The sequence below is a fragment of the Pyxicephalus adspersus genome, chromosome 4 (assembly GCF_032062135.1).
Source record: "Pyxicephalus adspersus chromosome 4, UCB_Pads_2.0, whole genome shotgun sequence".
Lineage (NCBI taxonomy): Eukaryota > Metazoa > Chordata > Amphibia > Anura > Pyxicephalidae > Pyxicephalus > Pyxicephalus adspersus.
In genome coordinates, this window is record NC_092861.1 from 101,066,471 (window position 1) to 101,085,084 (window position 18,614).

Here is an 18,614-nt window from a genome sequence, read left to right on the forward strand (position 1 = left end):
ATTTGTTTGTCTGTTGATAATTATTAATCTTTGCATTTTCTTGCCAGTCTGGCTTATTAGTACTTGTATCTATCATCCAGAGGAGATGAGTCTCTTATGTGGTACACTGAATAATCAGTCAATATCCAAAAGAGCTTAGGAGCAAGATCCCTTTGCTCCCGACCCCTTTCATTCTGAACAGAATAGTATAGTCAGAATGGCAAATGCCTTAAATGTTAGCTCATTGTGCCTTGAAGACTTACAGAGCCCACGGGATCATGTGTTGTTGCTGTGCCTACACCTGATGAATCCCTCCTTGGAGTCTGGTCTACGACTAAAAATACACAATCTTTTATTCCCTTGTATGACTTCTGTGGGGAATGTCAGAAATTAGGATATAGCAGAGATAATATTAGAATAACTACTATTAATGTGACTGCAGCAGAGACCTGTTTTAATTTTTCTCAGGATATGACTTTATATTGTGATGATAGAGACATAAAAAAAAGAGGATTACCTAAGAATAGTGTATATGATTATATTAATGACACCTGTAAAAAGAATGGTAGGATTGTTAGCTCCCTAGACAATTCCATGAGTTGTAATAAGACAATTGTGACTCCCAGTTTTATCTATAATGTAATCCTCCCTAAGGGATGGTTTTTGTCATGTGGTAACAGCACTTACAATTATATCCCTGCCAATGTTATTGGAGGTCCCTGTGCATTATCCAGGCTGACTTTGGCCCTTCCTAGACAACGCCTATCAGGAGAGCTTACAGATCAGTTACCAGGACCTTATCAGAAAACTGTGACTCTACTCTACCCCTTCTCAGCCGTGCAGAATATACAAGTTTGGGTCTCTATATTGGGAGTGCCTGGACTAGCTATATATAATACTCGTACTATAAATTCTATTGCATGTGACCTGGCTAAATCTCTGAATCATACTTCTACCGCTTTATCAAACATGCTTTTAGATCTACAAGGATTAAGAGGAGGGGTGCTAGAAACTAGATTTGCTGTAGATTATTTGTTACTTAAACATAACGTAGGGTGTCAGGATTTTAAAGGAATGTGTTGTTTTAATTTATCTGACCACTCAAGATCAATCCAGTACCATATTCAAGCGTTACATGAAATTGCCAATAATATCAAAGAAGATGTTAGTTCATCCTCCTGGTGGGACTGGTTATTGAGCTGGCTGCCAGATTTGAGTTGGTTAAGGACATTATTTATCAGTATTGTAATTATAATTGCTTCCTTGATTATTTTATGTTGTTGTATCCAATGTATTCCTTCCCTTATACAAACATTCCGCTCTATGTATCCAAAGCCCACAGATCCTGGACAAAAACATGCTATTTACTTCTCTATGTTAGAAGAAAATAAGTCATGTTCATGACTTAAGAGGGGATTGAAGGGTTAAAATAACTAATCTAGCTTGAGCCATATATGTTTTCGTAAGGGAGTTGTATTTTCTTTCCTGTCTACGCAGTTTAAATGTAAACAAATGTCGGAAATTGTACTTTCTTTGAGATACGATGTATGTCCTGTTTTCCTTACAATGTGTCAAATAACATTATATATGTAACTAAAGACCACCCCTTCTATTGTGTAATTATCTGTATAAAAAAACCACTTCGTTAAGTAAACATTAGAGTATATTCCTAAAACCATACTGTGTGCGTGTGTGTTATTGGGATATCTCTCCAGACGTCTGTCTCTCTGGTGCAGGAGAAGTCACGGTGCATTCGTGGAACTAGAGGTAGAAGCAGATCCTTTCAACCACAACGTTATGTTAACCCTTATTTATAGAGCGCCGATTCTTATTATGCAGCGGTGTACAAAAATTAGGGGTCACAAGTAACAAACCTGCATAATAGACAAGTACAGTCTGTCCTCACTACTGTATTTAGGTTTGGAGAAAATATTAGGTAACACAACAGTTGGGTAACACATGCAATCATACTATTGCATATACTACACACTTACAGTAATGAGAAAAATTCTTTTACAATATTTGTCCTTTTACAAAACACCATAGTAATTACATAAAAAAAAATTTAAAAATACCTATAACACTTGTCTTATGGGGAGGTAACCTAGGAGGTGGTGGTCTAGGAGGTACATAAGATGGCCGTGCTGGACTTTCTGAAATGGGACATCTCTTTATTGTTCCTTGATTGTCATCTTCAGAAGCACTAGATTCTTGTTGTATGTATTTTGATTTTGGCTGCAAAAAAAACCAATGAAACAGTATTATAATGAAGAAATAATATGTTTAGATTTTAAATGGGGCAAAAAGTATTGCCATTTTTAGAGATATCAGCTAATTTTAGAACATGCTGACTGTTATCAAATTATATTGAAGGTTACTATGGTGCTCGTCTATGTTATTATGAAGTGTAACTAATAGGTAAGTGAAAATTCTTTTTTTGGAGGTTGAACGTAGAAGACATTAAAGCATAATTAAGCAAAAGAGGTAGACGAATGGGTCTTTGAGGCAACACTGACTAATTAAAACTTTTTAAATGTGTATTTCCACAGCAAAATAAGAAGAATTTGAACTTACTTGTTCCTGTGTAATTGCTGAATTGAAGAAAATGATGATTGAGGTAATATGAGAAAACCCTGAAAAGACAGGTAAGTTTTCACAAATAAGCGTGACCTATGAAGTAAATTTTAACACATCAGGAAAAGGTCAGCGCGCAACAAAATAAGGCGATATGTGGTTTTAAGAATGATAATGAGTAGATGAAAATATCTGTCAAATACCTGGTAACAAGTATTGCACTGTTTTTGCACTGGTTTTGCTGTGGAAATACACAGTTAAGAAGTTTTAATCAATCAGTGTTGCCTCAAAGAGTCATTCTTCTTCCTCTTTTGTTTAATTATGTTCTAATCATATTAGGCTTGGTTATTACCTTGTATGTAGTAAACAACACTTTGTTTGGGAGATTGTTCAGGTTCTACCTTAGAAGACATTAGTGAAGGGGCCAAGTGAGAGGTTTGGTCCTGGCAGAGGAGTGTCCTATTGAATTAAAGCTTCTCAGAGAGAACAAAGGGAATAAAGATTTAAGGGGTTAAATAGATGTAGGGTTATAAATAGGGTAACAGGGGGTGTGTGAGAGGAAGGTGATGGTATAGAGCTATGCAGCCCTTTAAACCTCCATGAACCATGGAGCCCAGGAACATGTCCCCAATTTGTAATGTGGCCCATAAAAGCTTTAGTATAATAATATGTAATTGTCTTAACTAAAAAATGAGTGAACACTGAGTTAATAAATTCTAAAAATTTTGTCTGTGAAACAAAAACTTTATTTCAAGGATAAATTGGATTGCCAGAATTGCCAGAAAAATCAACATTTTTTACATAAGAAAACTCTCTTATTGTCCATCAGCTGGATTCACTGAGCCTTACACTATACCTGTCGTTGGCCATCTGCTAAATCCCAGACCCAAAACAGAAATTCTTAAAATAGCAATAATTAAAAAAATTAATAAACATATAAACAAACAATATAAAGTAGACTTAGAAGAAACACCAGTGTGGGCCACTAGGTCTGGGTTGGACTTGCACCATTAGGATATGAAGTAGCTGGAGGTGGGAAAAATGTGAAATGAGAGAAGACTGCTTTGCCCCTAAGGGTAGTTCCAAATATTGTGGTGCTAATTTGAGAAAACAAAATGAATTGCAGTGTAGATGAGTATTAGTGTGTGGAACAAAGGAAGGGGTATCACAAGTGACACACGTAAAACTGGTGCACCATTATGGAACACATAGATTGTTCACATCATTCTGGCCTGGGAAATCAGAATGGATGAACCTAGAAAAGAACCAGGTGTTGGCACAGGCAAGGCGCAAAGGGAGGAGATCTTCCTATATGTTATTTCTTAAAAGAAATAAAGTTTTCTAAAAAATATTTTTTTTTATTATTGTCAGCAAGTCCCTCTGGTCATTGGCCAATTTGTTTGCTAGTGCAGGAGCGAGCATCGTTTAATAAGATGTTGCCTGATGTTCCTCCTAACTCTTGAAGGACACTGATGTTATCAGAGAAAATGGGGGTTGGATAGGTATGATTCTAAGGATATGTACACAATCTTTCATGATCCTTTCACTCATATTATGAATAAAGGTTTTTGAAAATGATTGCAGAATTTTCCATACATGTGTTACCCTTGTAAATGTCCATTACATGTGATGGCTCTCTTGTGATTGAAACATATTGTAGTATTTTCTTCAATTGTTTGGTTATCTTGTTGTAGGATGGCCCCTGACAAACTAGGAATAGAATAGAAAATAATGCTTGGTACTGCAAAATACAGTATTAAGTTTAGGGCTCCAGCTGTTCTGACCAAAGATTTTACATTTCAAACGTCAGTATAACTTTCTTAAAATCTTTAGTAGTCCCCTGACAGTGGTTTAAAAATAATAATAATAAACAGGATTTATATAGCGCCAACATATTACGCAGCGCTGTACATTAAATAGTGGTTGCAAATGACAGACTAATACAGACAGTGACAATGGAGGAGAGGAGCCTGCCCGAAGAGCTTACAATCTAGTAGAGGTTTATGGTCTAGGAAAACCTTTGTAATAGTACTCTGCAAAATTAGTTTTACCCCTCAGAGTTTTAGTGTACTTGTATTGTGAATGCATATGTTTACATATTTTGCTATGAATCACTAAATAAAATCAGTTTTAGCCAATTAACTTTAGATGCCGCATAATAAAACTGAGTTGGGTTACATATAACATATCCCAAACTTTAAAAATCCCGCAGAGAACCATTAAAATTATTAAAGCAAAATAGAAAGAATATGAAACTATAACAAACCTAAAACAAGAGGAGGCCACCTACTAAAACTCACACACCAGAAAAGAGGGGTAATAATCAGGGAAACAATAGACACAGCAGATAACACTAAAGGAGCTGAAAAGATCCAAAGTGGATACAGGAGTATCTATGCATAGGACCCCTTTGAAGTATACACTTAACAGAGTGTGACTTTATGAAAGAATGGCTGGAAGAAACAATAAGAAACGGTGTTTAGAACTTGATAAAGAGAATGTGGTAGACTGTCCAAACACATGGAAGGTTCTGTGGTTAGATTTGACTAAAATTAAACTTTTTGGCCATCGTGGCAAACACCCTATGTGGCACAAACCTCACAATTTATATCATTGTAAGACCACAATTTTGTGGGGAGAGGAACCAACAGGTGACTTTAGCATTTTTCTCTCTATTCTGGGCCATTTAAGCGGGGCATGGTCAGTGATGATCTTGAATTTCCTTCCCAACAGATAATACCCAAGGCTCTAATGCACCCACTTGATGGCCAGGCATTCCAGTTCCACTATGGCTCTTTTGGGGGTCAACTTACTACTGAGGTATGCCACTGGATGTTCTTCCCATTCATTACCTGGGACAGAACTGCCTCTAAGCCGAACTCTGAGGCATCTGTCTGCACCAAGAATTCCTTCTGAAAGTCAGGAGCAAATAAATGGGAACTTACACAATGTGGCCTTTATATTTTCGAAGGCTCTTTCCATCTCTTGGGACTAAGTAATTGATCCTGTTTTCAGCCCTTTTATGAGGTCTGTGAGTGGGTGTACCAGGGTGGCAAAATTGGTAACAACCCTAAGATAATATCCAACAACCCCAAAAAGGCTCCCGCCTGTTTCTTAGACTTGGGTCAGGGCCATTCCTGAATGTAATCAACTTGGGGCTTGATGACTCAAATAAAAATATTGTACCCCAAGTAGCGGAACGCCTCTACCCTTATGGTGCATTTCTTGGGTTTGGCTGTTAGACCTGCCTTCCAGATTGAGTGCAAAACTGCCTGCAGGATGCAATCCATCATGCACTGAAAGGTGGCCCGGTTTCTGTGTAATCCAAACGGTAAATGTTTATATTGCCTGTGCCCCTCTGGTATGAAAATAGCAGTCTTTCCCTGGCCTCGTCACTCAGGGGATCTTGCCAGTAACCCTTGGTGAGATCCAAGGTGGTAATGTACCTGGCTGGTCCAAAACTCTCTATAAGCTCATCTACTCTGGGTACGGGATAAGCATCACATTTGGAAACCTCATTTAGCTTCCGAAAATCATTCTAAACCTGATGCTCCCACCTGGTTTTGGGACAAGGAAAAAAAGGGCTGGACCCCTCACGAGGGCTGTGGAGTCGGAGACAATTTTGGGTACCTTGAGTCCGAGTTGATAAAATTGTGCCGACTCCGACTCCTGATAAATTTAAACTATAATAAAAAAAAATACAGCAAGTTCAAATGTCCTATTTCACAAACAATAGTCATAATTAAGTACTTCTCTGATGTAAGAATAAAGCCCAGTGCATAGTTGTATTTCTACTAGTGTTAAATTCATATTAGCTATTATAAAACCTGACATTCACATTATTGTAATCTGGATTATGTAATATGGATAATTACAAAAACTGTTTTAATTTTATTTCAGATATAATGTGTTTACCAGTTCATTTGAGTGCAAACAAGTGTAATGATATAGGTGTAGTTGAGTGACATGGCCTGGTGTGTGTTCAGGTGTCCTGTCTGCACTTTCCATATATGCTCCCATCCAGGGGTGAACTTTACCATCGTTTTGCACACCACCTAATACTAGGAAGTTAGTTAAGTTGCCCCCCTGGCCCTAGAGCCTCCCACAGAAGAGGCTCCCGCAGAAGATCAGCAAACAAAGATAAAGGCAGCAGCCTCTGCTCAACTTCCTGTCTGCTAAAGGAGCTTAGAAGAACTTGGAGGAACGGATTTTTGGATTCAACTGTAAGTGTTCATGTTTATTTTAAAACTGCATGGCTGCTTGTGTGTACTATTATGGAAGGCTGTGTGCATATTTCTGGATAAAACTGCAGGGCTATGTGTATGTTTGTGTGTATGGTGCAGAAATGTATGAATGTTTGTGTATAGTGCAGTAAAATCAGTAAAATGTAGGGCTCTATTTTGTGTGTATAGTATATATGTTTGTGCATGTTTTTCTGTAGAGGACAAATTATGGCTAAGTTTATTGCATGGCAATGGCTTATTCGTGTGTATAATGCCGTGTTGTATGTATGTTTGCAATAGTGCAGGACTATATGTATGTTTGTATTTAAATCAAAGAAAATGCTAGTTAGTATAACATAATTTATATTTATATTTTAGTGAAAGCGGTACCCCATTCACAATGGCAAAAAGTCTGTCAACAAGCATGATAAAGTACATTACAAGTACATGTAAAGTTAATTACATTATCAAGTGATAAGAAACATTACGTGTGCCAATGTATTCTTGAAGATGATAGTGAAAAACAATGTGATGCAAAAATTATGCACCTACAAGAGCATCAACTTTGAAAAGACACTTGCAGCGTTTTCATCCTAAAGTGTTAGAAGTTGTGAATGAGAAAGATATCAATGAAAATATTCCATCCACTTCTGGAATAAAAAAATGTTCAGAAATCTACTGGAGACCAAACACAACTAAGAAGATTCTTTATATCTGACAAAATTAAAGATTATTAGATTTTAAAATTAAAAAGGAACAGATTTGATGTTCTGTGACAGATAATGCTTCTAATATGTTGAGCACAATTTAGAAAATGAATAAAGTAGATGAAGAAAGTGACAGACAGACATTAAAGGAAGACAGTTCTGCAAGTATTGGAGAAAGTGAAGAGAATAGTGACATTTTGGAGCATCTAAGCGTACTACTATTCAACATATGCATTGTGCTGTTCATACTCTGCAACTTGCAAAAGGAGATGGATTGAAAGATCGTCATGCAGCTACTCTAATTGGCAAATTGAGGCAAGTAAATGTTGCAGCAAGGGCGTTTAAAACATTTTGAAAAGCATTCCATTTTAGATGCAAACAACAAGCTGCGGAAGCACTTATTTGATTATAAAGCATTTGCTTGAACTAAAAGATTTTCTTGAAGAACTGGACAACAAAAATGTTTTGATAACTGAAAGCCAGTGGACACAAGTAAAAGCACTGGAAAATCTACTTTCTAACCCCTTTACTGTCACCAAGAGTTTGGAATCTGAAGATCCTGGTAAACTCTTCTTGAAATGGAAGAGCTGATATATTGGCTGAACAAAAGTGGAGGGTTATTAGCTCATGGCATTGTACGAGGGGGTGCTAAGAAGTTCCTGGCTTTGCCCAGAAAGAAGAGAGCCAGGGTTATGAAATAACACATTTATTCAACATCCCCTCCCCCCCCCGGACTGATGCACTTGGTACAGCGTAGTTGCAGCTTTTCTAGACCATTCAAATAAAAGTCCTTTGATTGGGCCGCAAACCAGCTCCCAGCAGCAACTTTGACGTCAGAAATGTCCTCAAAATGTTGCCCCTTCAGGTGTTTCTTCAAATTCGGGAACAGATAATAGTCCAAAGAGGCCAGGTCAGGTGAGTAGGGGGGATGGTGGACCAATTGAAAACCCAGGGTGTTGAATTTGGCAGCCACAATGTTGGACGTGTGCGCAGGTGCATTGTCCTGCAATAAAAGGAACCCTATGGTCAACTTTCCACGGCGTTTCATCTTAATTGCCTCCTTCAGCTGGTCCAGGAGGATAGCATTATACTTTTTGGTGATACTAGAGCCCTGAGGTAGGTAATCCACCAACAGAATCCTGTCTTTGTCACAGAAAATGGACACCATGACCTTTTTGGCCGATTTCTGGGTTCGGGACTTCTTCCGCCGTAGGGACCTGCTGAGCCATTCCTTTGACTGTTCCTTGGTTTCAGGATCATAGATGTGGTGCCAGGTTTCATCCTCAGTCACTAACCGAGCCAAAAAGTGCTGTGCAGCTTTAAATTGGGCCAAAACGGCTTTGGATGCTTCAGCTCATTCCTTCTTCTCATCACTGTTCAAACATTTCAGCACCCTTTGCTGAAAGCTTGCGCATGTCAAGAATAGTGGTCATAACAAACCCAACACCCATGAGCTGTCAAGAGCCCAGCTCCTGTGAGATGTCAAGTATCTGGGCTATTTTTTTTGCAGATATTCGCCAGTCCTCAATAATCAGCTCATGGAAGAATAGCAGATTGCCAGGTCAGTTGAGGTTGGGGGTTAACCCACTGCGGGGCTCATTTTCAACAGTGAAACGCCCAGTCTTGAAATGAGATATCCAGGATTTGACAGTACTGTAGAAAGGACACTTCCCCAGTGTTTGTGACACCTCATTGTGAATGTCCTTTTCTGACTTTCCCTGGAGAAACAAAAACTTCATGACGGCCCGTAACAAAAACTTCATGATGTGCCTCTGCCATCACAGCTTCTCACTAAAAGAAAAAACAGTTTTAAGAATCCCAAAGACCTGATATTTGCAGTTACATACTAAGATATTAGGCTGCCATATGCACCCACACTCATTTTTCTATTTCATCTGCAAGGGGGCAAAGCCAGCCAAACTTCTCAGCACCCCCTCGTATCTTTAATAAAGAAAAGAGAATCCTTTACTGGATAATCAAATCTTGTTAGCTGGTATTTATGTTGATCCAATGAGCCGAATTTTGTTGAGCGATGACCAGATTGATGCTGCAAAAAAGGCCCTCTATGATGTAGCAGTTCACATGAAGGGATTATTACCTGAAACAGCACCACTGGATGAAGTTATAAGCACTGCTAACTCAGGATCATTCTCTTCAAAAAAAAAAAAAAATACTTACCTTGTCCCCGCAGCTCCTCCGGAGACGTCTATCCTATTCTGTCTTCATCCGGCGTGTGCGGTGACGATCTCCAGGGTTTCCCGGTGACGTCGCTGCAATCGTCGGTGCGGGCGGGAGGCGGGGCGGGAAATTCAAATAACTTTGTATTGAACTCAATACAAAAAAGCGGTATTGAGTCCAATACAAAGAAATCTATATATATATATATATATATATATATATATATATATAATATTGGACATATTTCGGTGAGTTATGCCTAAAAATTATAGCCTACAATCTAAAATAAATTTCCATGCAAAAAATTATAGCCTACAATCTAAAATAAATTTCCATGCAAAAAAAAGTTTTTTTTTTGCATGGAAGTGTGTGGAAAGAATTAGAACACCTGGCGTTCGTGTACGCGTCCCTCTGCGATTGCTGATGATGTCAGTGCATACGTCCATCGACGGGGGTCGTAGCGGGAAATTCAAATATTTTGTATTGAATTCAATACAAAGTCCTTTATCTAATCAAATATACAAAATATATTTTTCTGGTTTTGTCTATAGGTATGTGACGTTGGACTCTGTTTTAAAATTTACCACACAGGGAGGGAGGTGTTTTAGAAAAATATATTACTATGCAGTATACCGAATTATTGCATTTTCAGTATTTTTTATTTATTTATGCATTCTTGTTTAAGCTTATTTTTGTGTTTTTTATTTAACCCCCCTAGCGTTCTAATTCTGTCAGTTTTTTGATGCAAAAAGTGATCCTGTTTTTTTTGCATACAAATTTTTGTTTATATTGTGGGTCTGTAATTCTTAGGATTAACTCCCAGGTATGATAATTATATTATAATCATAAATTATAATATATTACATAATTATAAATAATAATATTGAAAAATAATGAAATACTAGACAACAATGTAATCTAAAAGAATGTACACACCCAGACACACCCCCCAATACACCACTCACATCACCGGGAAGATGACTCATCCTCCGGGGTGATGTGAGTGGGGATGTCCCGCCCTGCCTCACACAGACGCTGCTGCTGCTCTGCATCTCCAGAGAGATGCAAAGCACAATGCAGGACTTCTGCATTGTGCTTCACATCTCACTGCAGATGCCAGCAGCAATAGCAAATGCCGGGGGTCGTCACCCCCGGATTTTGCTATTGCTGCTGGCATCCGCAGTGAGATGTGAAGCACGATGCAGAAGTCCTGCATTGTGCTTGGCATCTCACTGCTGATGCGGTCAGCGGCGTGGCCGGGACCCGGGTGGTATTTATTAGATTACTCAGTAATCTGCTTTTAAATTTCCCGCCCGGCCACGCCCCCCAATGGACCGGCGCCCCGGCATCACAACAGGACCATCAGATCGCCGCAGAGAGCAGGGTAAAGGTGAGGGGGGCTCCTAAAGTTACCCCGAGTGTGACTCGGGATTACCGCTTTTTGCATGTAAAAGCTCCCCAAGTCACACTAGGGATTACCGCTAGGGGTTTTTTTTTATTATTAAAGTTAATTTTTTTTTTTTTTTACATGATTGTGTGTTTCAAACTTCATTATATTCAGGATATCTACTAGACCCTTGTTCGGACATATTTCTGTAAGTTACAGGTCTACAATTTAAAAAAAAAAATTTCATGAAAAACAGTGTACCGCTTTTGGTACAGAAATCCAGACATCAGTGAAACGCCCAGGTGGTTAATATATAAACTGTTTTAGGTATTCCAGCTTTTGTTTTTGTTCATGTAGTTAAGCTTTGTTTTTGTTTTAAAACTACCAAAGAATGTGGTTTATATTTTTAAACTAGTAAAGTTCCTGTTCCTGATTTTTATGCATGCTATGCTACTACTTTATAGCCACTTGATAAAAACAATAAATAAAACCTTATTGTTTTCATTCCATAAAAGTTTTTCTCAAGAAACCTTAATTAACAATATGTAATAATTAATTTAATGATTTATTAATCATTAATGCTTTCTCCTCTTAGGTATTTAGGCAAAAAGCTAAACATTTTTGTATAATAATTTGAGCAATCCTGCTCGCCTATTGTTAAAAATACACTATTGATGCTTTCTAATAAAGCACCTGAATTATTTAGCCTATTTCTTCTTACTACTTCTTTCCATTTGCAGAACATGTTCTCAACAGGATTAAGAAATAGAGTATGGTGGTAAAAATCAGATTTGGTGTCCTTAACTTTCAACCAAGCTCTTTACCTGGCTACCACTCCAAACACAAAATGCACCGCCCTTTGCCCAATAGGAGATATTCCCCTTTTGGTTCTCATTGAGATGTTAAAACCTACTTCATCAAAAAAGTAAATGTTTTTTCCATCTTCCTTAGCAATGAGATCAAGGATTTTGTTAGCATAGCTAAGCCTTTCTGGAAGAGAGTGGGAATCATTGCGCCTTGCAGGAATTAAGAAGTTATTTTTAATGAACATTGGAATTTATCAATGCATCTATCGTTGAAATAAATACATTAATTTTCAAACTTGAAAAGTAATTGATCCTCCATTTCCCTGAGGCTTATTCCGCAATCTTTGGACATTGCCTTGCGTAACTCCTCCTTATGGGCTTCAACCAACTTTGAATTTCACAGACCCCCTCTTGGTAATTTGTCCACTTTACCGGAAGATTCATAGGTCTTAAAAATTTTGGTTATGGTTGTGCGATTACAACCCAAAACTATTGCTATCTGGGGGGCATCACTTACATTCAGATAACGGTCTACCACTCTTCGACATTCTGCATTATTTAATTCTCTGGCCATAAGGGTAAATGCAATACTAAATATAAAGCTATTAACTTTAAAGATAAAAAGATGAATAATTTTGTTATCTTAAAACCTAGTATAAAACTCCCTGAAATATAGATATTTATTTTAAAACTAAATAAAGTAAAAAACATAGTAATTGACAGTTAATCAATTTATTTTCATATATTTTTATTATTGTTTCTTAAGAAAAACTTTTATGGTAAAAATGTTGTGTTCTAATAAATTTAAAAAAAATGTATTGATTTACGAATAATTAGGGGGGCAGAATTTTTTTGTTAAGTTTGGTTGCAAAAGTGTGAAGATAAAATGAGAAACCCTGTAAATACAGAGGAGCTGGTGGTACCAGAAACTGAGGAGTCGGAGTCGAAGGATTTATCTACCGACTCCATAGCCCTGCCCCTGACTGTGGGACTCCTGAATTGTATCGAGCTCTAGAATTTTTTAATCTCTTCAGAAACTGCCTGATGTTGAGCCTCAGGGATCCAGTGATGTTTAACATGGACGTTAACCCCAGGCTCAGCCACAATATTGTGCTTTATGATATTCGTCAGTCCCCGCCAGCCTGAAAATATTTGCATGTTTCTGATCAAGAACTCTTTTACCTCCAGCTTCTGGCTTTTAGAGAAGGTCACACCTGCATTTCACTCTGGCACTCCTGCAGTCTCTACTACTACAGCTGTGGGGCATGTAGACAGAGACTCTTGATCCTTCCAAGGTTTAATAAAGTTTACATGCTAAATCTGCTCTTTTGTTGCGCTTGTCAGGCTGGTAAACCTTAAAGTTGACCTCCCCCACTTGCTCTATGATTTCATAGGGCACTTGGTGAGAAATTTACCTTCTACAGTGAGGAACAAAACCAACACTCGGTCGCCAGGATGGAAAGTTCCAACCTGTGCTGACCTGTTATAAACTTTGCTTTGAGCCTCTTGGCTTCTATATGGTGTGGACTCACCCTCCCATGACTCTTTTGTCACATCAAGGAGTCCACGAGGATGGCGCCAATACAACAGTTTTTAAGGGCTAGAACACCACAGAAGCCTGTGGGACATCCCTGATAGCAAACATTAAATAAGGAAGGAGGCAATCCCAATTTCTCCTGTCTCTATCAACTTTTTTTTTTTTTTAGTATTCATTCAGGAGTTTTATTAAATCTCTCCAGCAGGCCATCCATTTGGGATGAAAAGCTGTTAATTCTTTGAGAAAAGTGCACAGCTCTCGCATCACTATAGACATAAACAGGGTCTCAGTTAACCTCCCCAGCGGTAATCCCGAGTGTGACTCGGGGTGGCTTTTACATGCAAAAAGTGGTAATCACGCACTCGGGGTAACTTTAAGAGCCCCCCTTACACCTTTGCCCCGTGCTCCAGCAGCGATCGGATTGGCCTGCTGTGAAGCCGGGATGCCGGTTCATCGGGGGGACGTGACCGGGCGGGAAATTTAAAAGCAGATTACTGAGTAATCCGCTTTTAAATACCACCCGGGTCCCGGCCACGCTGCTGCTCGCATCAGCAGTGAGATGTGAAGCACAATGCAGAAGTCCTGCATTGTGCTTTGCATCTCTCTGGAGATGCAGAGCAGCTCCAGTCTGTGGGAGGCAGACGGGAAATCCCCACTCACATCACCCCGGAGGATGAGTCATCTTCTGGGTGATGCGAGTGGTGATGTATTGGGGGGGTGTGTCTGGGAGAGAAATTTAAAAGCAGATTACAATGTAATCTGCTTTTAAATGGCTTTTACAGTACAAAAACACCACACAACATGAAATAAAAATAAAAGTACATTTTTAATTTTATATTTTATTTTAGGATTACTTTGTTGTCTATTTCATTATTTTTTAAAATTAATATTTATAATTATGTATTATATTATAATTTATGATTAAAATATAATAGATTAATATAATTATCATACCCAGGAGTAAATCCTAAGAAATACAGGCCCACAATATAAACAAAAATTTCTATGCAAAAAAAATAGAATCACTTTTTGCATCAAAAAACTGACAGAATTAGAACGCTGGGGGGGGGGTTAATATCTCCTTTGGGATTCCTGTGCAGGTAAACATATTAAACAAATATCTTTTTACATAGCACACTGCCCTCCCCTCCACTCTGATTTATCACAGTTTCACATCTATTTCTGGTCCAAGTTTAAGTGCCCATGTTTCACCTCCTTTAGCCGGCGAGTGGGGGAACAGGGTTGTGGGCGGAAGGGGCTTCAATCCTGTTTCTGCGCATGTGCCGAAGTCATATATGACGGTAATGCCACATCCTTATCAACATGCCCTCCCTTGCTCCATATAAGGTGAATTCCCCTCTCACTCTGCTTCTACCCAGCGACTTTGACACATGCATTTCTGCTCCACTGAGACTACTCTGATGATCTATATTTACTCGGCCCAGCTGTTCTCCCCATCTTTGATTGAATTCTTGTTTAATAGTTTTTTCCATGACTATTTGGAATAACTCCCTCACTTTGTCTTTTGACACACACATATATACTTTCTCCAGAACTAACATTGGAACTGATATTGGAACATTTTCAATCCCAAGGAGTGCATGTATATTGCAAGATTATATTAGAGGTACCAATGTAAGTTTCCTTAAGTTTTGTTATCATTATTTCCCATGAAGCTACATAATTTTTTTGGGAACCCCTATTTCAATTGTTTCTCATTCTTTTAGAAACGATTATGTACTTTTATATATTTATGTTATCCGATGTTGATATTCTCAATACTTATTATGTGACTCTGTACTAAAAACTTGCTTATTCATCACTTACATTCAGATAACGGTCTTCTTCCTGAGAGATATCTAGTCAGGCAGCTGCTGTACAGTAATTAAGGCTAAATCCTGTGTGATTTTAACAAAGGATAGCCAAACGTGATTCAATTTGTCTTATGAATTATCACTGTAAATATTATGATATTTCTAATATGGCATAGAAAGATATGCACTCAAATACAAGTTTAATACTAGCCAAGTAAAACCCCAGTCTCTTTCATTTTTCTTGTTCTTAAAACATTCTAAACAGCTCATGAGAAATGCTCCTTGATGAGGTATTCCTTAAGGGGACAGCTTTGGGGTATCAAATGGTTTAGTCCATTACAGCCAATATGTACTGAGGCTCCCTAGCAAATTTAATTAGTTGCCTAACCAGGTCCATCGCAATCTGCCTAAAAGGTATCTTAATTACTGGCAAGCGAGGCATCGAAATTCAGGTGGGACAGGATATAAATGCCAAAGAATATGGTTTTTGTCTCTTTAAAGGCCTGGTGCCCACCCAGGGGAGGAGAATGGGCTAGATTAGGCACCATCCTTCTAAATGCCTGGGGCACCACAAGCTGTTTAACAATTTCACCCCGACTCTTATCAAGATGATACAGCATATCATCACAAACAGCAAGGTGTGGAAACCCTTTTTCTGCCCCAGAATTCACTGGGTTTCCATTATTCACTTAATGGAATAAACAAATTCTTCCATGTTACCATGGAAGTATTCCTATGGCTTGGCAATGGAGTATAGGTGGAGTCCGCTATGAAGTCCTCAGCAGTGATGTATTGCTCCAAGTCAACCAGCAGGCCTGCTGTCTAGGGGCTGGCTTGGCTTAAACACCACCGTAGCTCTAGTGGGAGGGCCCGAAAGTATCAGTCTATGGTGACCCTCTCAATAATCCGGGGCCCAGTAAGCAGTTCTGACTGCAGCCAGCATTTAACCAGGTTAATGAGGTCATACAACTGGGACCAGGGGACCCCTAACCTAGGGTAGCTATCCACAGGGGTAGCAACATCTGCTGGGACCCAGGCTGCCAACTGCCGCACCACTTTAGCCATTAGCATCTAGTCGCAGCTTGGGCCAGCGCCGCCACCGGGGTCTCAGTACTGGGTAAATGGGCCGATAGCACAACTTGCCAAACAGTTTAATGTAAGTAAACTTACTGGCCAGCTGGGATCCACAGAAGGAGTTGGGGATTAGGACCAAATGGCAGGCTAACAATAAGGTAACTCCAGACATCAGCATCTCTTTAGGGCTCCTGCCTGTGTTTATTAAACAAAAAAGGCAAAACAAAAACAGCAGAATCTGCCAACCCAACCTGCGCTTCTCCTTTACATACACAGGTAGTCTGGTTTACATATTTACAACCCCTTAGAAGCAGGTGTGCTATATAGGCTTGTGAGCTTCAGGAAAATGTGGGACCCAGAGTTGGGAATCTTCTCCATCCTACTGTTGCACATTCCCAACAACCAGCAGGAAAAGCTCGAGCCTCCCTGCAACAATTCTCTGCTGGTTCTACCTTGGTAAAAACAAGTTAGAAACCGTGGTGATAGATAGATATCCCATCCAGGACATTTCCCAGTAACACAGGTGCCCTCTCTGTCCCTGTGTTGTATTACTCAACACACAAACACAGACTGACCTCCTGTGGTCATTTGCAAGGCAATAAGCATGTCAGTAGCCTATTTTACGTTGTTTTTTTCCTTTTAAGTAGTTACAAAATAGACTTCTTATGCAACTTTGATTACATCTTAAAGGGATTAGATAAGTCTTTTGAGGTAAGGAAGTAAACTTTTTGTTTGTTTGAACTAAATTAAGTTCATGAGGCATTGTTTACTTTGATTGTGATCACTTCTTTTAACTTTACTAAGTTTATATCTCATAAGGACCCTCCTATGCTTTAAAAGTTTTTATTATTCTTTTGATCAAGTCAACTGACAAAAAAGAATTGTCCTCAATGTTGTTAATACTGTCTTAAAGTTGTATATATAGAATATCTGAACTTTGGAATTCATATATTTATTAAATGTGATGAGTTAAGTGAACATATTCATTAAATGTAATGAGTTATGTGAACTTGTCTTGTCATTGTGCAAACGGTCCGTTAATGTACGACCCAACGACTTGTCTCCGTGGACAATTGGAGTTGCTGAGTTATCTATATGATCAATGATCAACATTATGATGTCCCGATTGATCAATGATCAACATTATGATGCCATGACCCATAAGGATTGGTAGTGGGTCGATTTATTCCTCTGGAGACCGAATTCTGATGGTGCCATGACACATGAGGGAGATCGATCAACAATTGAGTCATAATAAAAAACATTTTGCACCTGTAAAATAGCAGTAGGCATGTTGTGTAAATTGTGTAAATGGTTTTACCACCACAAAATCCATTTTAATTTCTGGTTGTAATAGGCCAAAACAGGACAAATGCCCGGGGGGTGGGGGGGGGGGATACTTTCAAAAGACATTGTACTTACCATAGAGGGACTTGTAAAGTTTAATAATTTAGTTGCTTTTCTTTTGAACCCTCTTTAAATGTCCTATTGTCCTTTTTGGTATATGTTGCAGAGAAGAAGGTGTGATTGTTAATGGTCAAAAACTTCTAAAATTCTTTCAAGCAGGTATAGTGTATAGATGCTTCCTCCCATATTCTTAGGGATAAGATTAGGCATAACCAGTGAAAACCCAAGTGCATTGATTATCTTGTTATAATGGCACCTGGAAAGGTGTGGGACATAAAAGGAAGCAAGTGAACAGTCAGTTGTTGAAGATGATGTATTTAGAAGCTGGGTAAAAGAATCACCAAAACAACCGGTCTTGTGGCTAGTACCTACCTGTGGTTAGTACCTACTAAAAGTGTTTTACCAAAGGACAAACATTGAACTGTAGTCAGAGTCATTAGAGCCTTGGTGAGGTTTGGAGGGTGGGTGGTTGGCCCATCTGGTCCAATCCCACAGAAGAGCTTTGGTAACTTAAATTACTGAAAAACCTATTGCTGGAAATGGGAGAAAGGTGAATACCAATGTGGGGTGAAGAGGGCTGTGTGCCCATAGACCAAAATATCCACCCTGTACATCACTGAAAGCACTTATAATGGGCATGTGTCAGAACTGGACCATGGGGCAATGGAAGAAGCTGGTTTCATCTAATAAATAATGTAGATGGCTGGGTGCATGTAATTTAGTTGGGAAATTGCAGCAAAAAATTGCAGCATAGTGGTCTAGTTGAGGCAGTGCCCCTGATTCATCAAGCAGAATCGGATTATCGGTCGCGCATTTGTATTCGCGATCCGAAATCGTACGCCATCGCGCTATTCAGCAACTGAAAAAGCTCGCGGCCAGAGCCGCGCATCTCCGGCAGCTTTACACTGGCGAGGTTGCATTAAAAGTC

The 18,614-nt window shown here is 38.9% G+C and overlaps 1 protein-coding gene across 8 annotated transcripts in view; it reads right to left on the minus strand.

Annotated features, from left to right (window-relative positions):
* The window catches only part of MAP4K3 (mitogen-activated protein kinase kinase kinase kinase 3), a 325,471-nt gene that overhangs the window by 114,785 nt on the left and 192,072 nt on the right, over positions 1-18,614 (minus strand). For all 8 annotated transcript variants that reach the window (XR_011920413.1, XR_011920412.1, XR_011920414.1 and 5 more), the window contains one exon: positions 2,055-2,214. Coding sequence is in view for 5 of the 8 variants with exons in the window: in XM_072409172.1 (XP_072265273.1) it covers positions 2,055-2,214 (160 nt within the window). In the remaining 3 variants the exon portion in view is untranslated. The remainder of the gene's footprint in view (positions 1-2,054; positions 2,215-18,614) is intronic.